At 44.7% G+C, this 6,000-nt stretch overlaps 1 protein-coding gene across 2 annotated transcripts in view; it reads right to left on the bottom strand.

Annotated features, from left to right (window-relative positions):
- Positions 1-457: 457 nt before the first annotated feature.
- Positions 458-6,000, bottom strand: part of ZBTB16 (zinc finger and BTB domain containing 16) — a 265,114-nt gene continuing 259,571 nt past the window's right edge. For both annotated transcript variants that reach the window (XM_044669574.1, XM_044669575.1), the window contains one exon: positions 458-2,377. In XM_044669574.1, coding sequence (XP_044525509.1) covers positions 2,148-2,377 — 230 coding nt within the window. In that variant the 3' untranslated portion in view covers positions 458-2,147. The remainder of the gene's footprint in view (positions 2,378-6,000) is intronic.

The raw sequence follows: 6,000 nt of genomic DNA, 5'->3' as shown, positions 1-6,000 counted from the left end.
CCCCAAAACGAAATCTTAGTCTCCCACCAGACTGGCCCAGAAAAAAAAAAATACCAATTTTGGTAATGATAATGCACACACGAAGCTGTGGCTTCACACAGCTACAATAATCCAAATAAATCAGACCTAGAAGCCTGAATGACTAGAAGTGGTAGAAAGGTGGGCTTTTTAAGAGAGTCTGGGGCATGATTTAAGTGGATGGGCTTTGCAGATGGCCTGGTTTCACCATTCAGAAGCTCTGCCATTCTCATAAAGGCCAGGCTGGTAGGTGAGTTAACTATTTTAAGCCCCTGGAGACTCCCATCTGGGACCTCCCACTCTCCCCTGATGTTAATAGGCCTTTACTCTCCCATCCAGAGCGCTGCATCCCTGGTCTCCTCCAGGGGCTTGGGTGTGGCTGGGAGATGGGCAGGAGATAAGTCCTAGGTGCTACGGGGATGGAAGATTGCAGCCGAAGTTGGTAAAAACAATTATAGCTTTACACAAGAAAAAGACCACCCCTGCAGGCCCCTTAAAAACAAAAACAATAACAATAACAAAAAAAAACAAATCCACACATACATGGGGGAAAAGCTCATGAGGTCACAAAAAACTGAGGTAATTCAAGTACAATGTGCTAAACGCAGAGAGAAAGAGAATGGGGGTGGGGGTGGGGGGCATGAAAAGAAGCAAAATGCAACTTGAGACTAAAAAGCCTCCTCTTCCCCTCTTCTATTCCTTGGCAGATTCAGGGGTACAGCAGGTAGGGGAAGCAGGCCAAGATCATCTAACAATGAGGCCCAGGGCTTTTGTACCCCAGTATTGTCCTTCCTGGTGGATCTTGGGAACTGCTCCCAAACACCTGGAGAGCTGTTCCTCTGCCTTCCTGCAAATTCTAGGAGACCATAAGACCCACCCACCATCATCCTCCTCCGGGAGTGGAGGCACCCTAGGCTTGGGGGTGGAGTAGGGATGTCCACTAAATATTTCCCTTTCTGTAGAGATTGTAAGCTCTTTGAAGGCAGGGATCATCTTCTTTATCTTTGTTATATCTAGTGCCTAGCACTATGTCTTGCACATAGCAGGCGCTTAATATTTGTTCTTCAACTGAGCTGTGTGTCCCTTCCCCCCAAAAAATTGGTTGTAAGATTCTATGTGTGTCTTCTTGTTTCCTTCCCTGACCCCATTTCCAGAGGCAAGGGCTAAAGTGACAGCAGATTGGGGTTGGAGTAGCCTGCTGTTTTATTTCTTGTTTCGAGGAAGCAATATGGAGAAGTGGGTGGGGAAAGGCCTGAACTTTGTGTCAGAGACAGTTCTTAAAAGAACTGGATAGAGAGGGTGCCATTTTACCAATGGAAGGCTCAATATATAAGGGGCCTTCTAGAGGCTTTGGGTACTGGAACCTGGACATGGCAGTGTGGGTGGGAGGGAAGGTAGGAGACAAGTTCTTATCAAGAATAGAGGACTACTAAATATAAGGAGAGAGAAGAAAAAGGCTAAGATATGAGAGAGAGAAAGAGAGAGAGAGAGAGATGAAGGGAAGGAGGGAGAGACAGAGAGATAGAGATAGAGAGAAAAAAAGAGAGAGATTTGTGTTTTCTGGGGGAAGCAGCAGGACCCTAGCCAACTAGCATTGTTATTTTACAGCAGATGACAAACTCCATCTATACTGTCTCCCTTGACACCCCCAACTCCAGATTTGAAACCCTCCTACCCTGCAACCACTGTCTGAGGGGAGTTAAGACAGTGGTTATATAGAGATCAATAAGCCTGCCTAGTTCTGTTCAGATGTATCCCACTCCCACTAAACCTGGCTCCTGGTCAGAGGAAGAAGGATTCAAGGCAAGGGTGACAGGGAAGAACACAAAAACACCATCAAAGCAGAATAAAACACTCACCCCCCCCCCCCATGAAAATTACTTAGACTGTCCCAGAATGGGGCACACCTGTGATCTGGGGCACCTAGCCCCCTGGCATGAGCCCCAAGAGAGAATCTTATATAGACATCAAGATCAAATATAGTTATAACCCAGTCCTCTGTTTCTTCTTTCCCTGTGTGTGTGTGTGTGTGTGTGTACATAGTCCTTCAATGATTTCATCTCTCTCTTTCTCTCTCTCTTAAAACCTTCTTCCACTTCCTCCTCTTCCTCCTCCCCTGCAAGCCCCCTTCACACGTAACACAGGTAAAGGTAAGTCTTCTCAATCCTCCAGTCAGGTGGGATCTCCTCAGGCTTGTGGCCCTTCATGTGCTTCTGCATGGATGAGAGGCTGGGGCAGTATTCGGTGCAGATGGTACACTGGTAGGGGGAGGCTCCATTGTGTGTTCTCAGGTGTTTAATCATAGCCGAGTAGTCCCGGGAACGCTGGTGACAGAGCTTGCACTCAAAGGGCTTCTCACCTGGGTGGGGACAGAGGGACATGGATCAGATGCTCCAAGAGACTCTCTATCCCTACCTTCCAACTCTCTACAGTTTTTCAGAAACCTCCCTCCACAGTAGAGGTGTCTTCTCTTCCTTCCCTCCCACTGAAGGGAGGTGGAAATCAAGAGAGGGACCAGGGAAACCCTTCACAGAGAAGGAGGTAAGGACCTAGGGGGTCCCATTCCCTAGGTTAAAATATTTCCCAGGCCAAACATTGGGGTGAGATAGGGTTGAGGAAGGGGATATTCTAAAGGAAGAGATGGAGGAGTGGGCAAATGAGGAGGATGAAGATCATGGCTATTCAAGCTGATTAGACCCCTAGAAGATCCCTCAGTTTTCCTTTGGTGTTAGCTGAAGTCTGGGAGACTCTGACACTGTGTATCCAGGAGACATAGAGAATAGGGATCTGCCTAGACAATGTTAAGCCCTATCCCAAATTCCCCTATTTCTCTCCTCTGCTACAGTCCTCTGGAGCTGAGGTAGGGATCAGAGGGAAACTTGCTTCAATACAGTAATTAACTGGCCAGCTGTCTGGATATTGATACTCACTCTGTGCAGAGGACCCACAAATAATGAAGTAATGAACAGCCAAAGTGATCTAACTATCGATCTGCTATTTACAATAGTTACCGCCAATGCATTTAATGATCTGCCAACCCAAGCCACATCTTGAGCAAAGGGCTGTAGGAGCCTTGGGACTCCAGTGGCCTTTGGGTTGCCGTGGGCACCAGCGATGAGGATTTCCTATCATCCTCTCCAAGTATCAGGCGCTGCCTGCTTAGAGCTCCAAAAGAAAATAAATAGGAGATTTGAGCTGTGGACAAGGCTTTCTCCTATCTTTCTGAATCTTTCCATAGACAAATGGACTCCCGAAAGCCAGCAGAACCACCCAGAGGTCACTGAATCACACTCTCTGCCTCTGGACTAGTCAGCTCTTCCCATTCCTATGACATATAAAAGGTCTCTCCTGTTCAGAGAGAAGGGATGACAAAGACTTTCTGGCTTACAAGGCTGTAATGCTTCTTATATCTGGAAGGAAGAATTAAAAAAAAAAATCTAATTCTACCTCCCTCCAATCTTCCTGATGAAATATGGACTGCTTCTCTTCATTCCAAAACAAAAACTGCTGATGTTCCTGTACAAAACAATGCTTATTTTTATCTCAATATGTTCTGTCCTCAACCTAACCTTTGATTATTTTAGGCTTAGTCAAAATCAATCCACACCTTGACCCCCTAACCTTCAGATCTAAACTCAATCCTCAGGCTAACCTTCAAATTAGTATTCAGTTCAGCCTTAATTCATCTTAACTGTATAAACCTTCCACTGCCCACCCAAACTCTCCTTTCCTGCATCTCTCTCAAGAGGGCCCCCCTCCTGCCAAGACTCACTTTAGATCTATTTACTGTTCCATTGTGTTCCCTGGAATGCCTCCTTCATATAAAAAGCTTGCTTTCATTTCAAACCTTCATCACTCCTTCCATCTTCTCGCATTTGCTGAGACCTGTGAGACCTGGCTCCTTCCTGATGACATGGTACCACTGGTTAACCCTTCTAACACTTGCATTTCACTCTTAATTTGCCTCTCCCAATTCACTGGTTGTCAGAAGAGTCAGAATATTCCTTGTCCTGTTCTTCCTGCCCCCAATTTCCAGATTCTCACTTTACCACCACCACTCAGTAACCTCTTTGAGGTTCATTCAATGCATATTTATTACCCAATCAAGACACTAGTAGCTGTTATCTACTGATCCCCTGGACACTCGGGCATTTTTCCTCAATAAGCTCCATGCCAAGCTCCCAGCCCTCTCTTCCCCAACTCCTGTTTTTATAAGACACTTCAACAGTTTGATTGATAGATATAAATCTATATGTTAAATAAATATGTATAGACACTCACTTCCTCAAACACACTAACATCCCTTTCCCTTAATTTACTTACTTCCCATGTCCCACTCCACCATCCCACCTTAATTACACATGAAAGTGGTCCTATCCTCATTTGCCATCACCCTTAAGTCTTCCACTTTTACATTCATGAATTAGGAAATTCTTTTATCTGATAATTTTTTATCCTGTCATCTTTTCCTCTGTTTATCTCTCCTAAACCAGTTCTTCATTCTCTCAGTGACCTTCAAATTCTCCTCCTCTAAGTTGTTTCCTAAGCTTGCATTGGTGAAGGTTTTCGAATTCAAGCTGTCTGTGAGCCCCCACATTACCCAGGAAAACTGAGGGAGGAAGTGCTTGCTTTGGGCAGCTGGACAGGGGGCAAGGCATGCAAAAAATGTCCTCAGGCACTGAGAAGATGGGGAATGGAGCAGCTCCCTGAGTACCGGCTGGGCACCTGTGCCAATACTTCGCCAATGTTGTTCTAGGCCATTACCCTTATAATAGCTGCATTCTCTTCCCTTTCCCATCTTGAACCCTTGAAGAACGAGTTCTATTCTGCTCTATCTTCTACTTAAAAGTCCCTTGTCCACCATCTCATCATCTATCTTACATACAAAGCCCTAGTCTTAGATTACACCCACCATCCAGTCTTTGCTCCTATTTATTCATAGGGTGCCAAATAAAACTAGAGAAAGTCAAGAAACTCTACCGATTCATTTACTACAAAATCTGTTACATCATCTCAAGATAGGTCCTCACTGTGGCAAGACAATCCTTTTCCAACTTCCTAATAGATTCACTATCCCATTCATTGTACTCAAAGGTCAGAGAAAGAAGTATTCAAGGCAAAGGTGGCTGGGAAGAATATTGTATACTATCAAGCAGAATAAAATTAATACCCCCCAAAAATCACTCAAACTCTCACAGAGCAGAGAGAAGAGGTAGGCCACACCTGTGATCTGGGATATATAACCTCAGTGACTTTCTGAATCTTTTTGTCCTTCCCTCAAGCCCTCTAAGGCTCCCTTTCCTCCATTCTCTCAGCTAAGAACTTTGCCTCATATTTCACTTTAAAAAATGGAGCCATTAGCTGAGAACTCCCTCTTCTACCCTCCTACTCAACACACATCACATAGATGCCTTCTGCTACTGAGACCCCCTCCTTCACCTCTGTCTTACATGAAGAAGTGGCCCTTCTTTGCCAAGGCAAATGTTTCCATTCCATTCGGTCTTCTCTAGCAGATTTCCTCCCACTAATCATCCCAACTCTCACTCATCTTAAGTCTCTCCATATCTATTGGCTGCTCTCGTTGCCTACAAATACATCCATGTCTCCTTCATACTCAAAAAACCCTCACTATTTAGCTACCCCCACTGTGATTGTACATCTCTCCTCCCTTTTATAACTGAACTAACTCCTTGAGAAGGCCTTTTTCTCAAGGGGTTTTCAGTTCCTTTCTTTTCACTCTCTTAACTCTCTGCAATCCAGCTTCTAACTTAATCATTCAACTGAAGTTGCTTTCTCCAAAGTTACCAGGGATCTCTTCATTGCTAAATTTAATGGCCTTTTCTTAATCTCCATCCTTCTTGACCTCTCTGTAGCCTGAGACACTAAGGATCATCCTCTTCTCCTTGATACTCTTTTCTCTTTAGATTTTATGGCACTGCCTTCTCCTAGTCCTCTCTACTTATCTAATTGCTTATTCATAGT

This window comes from Gracilinanus agilis, chromosome 3, assembly GCF_016433145.1.
Source record: "Gracilinanus agilis isolate LMUSP501 chromosome 3, AgileGrace, whole genome shotgun sequence".
Lineage (NCBI taxonomy): Eukaryota > Metazoa > Chordata > Mammalia > Didelphimorphia > Didelphidae > Gracilinanus > Gracilinanus agilis.
This window is presented reverse-complemented; position numbering and strand designations above follow the sequence as displayed.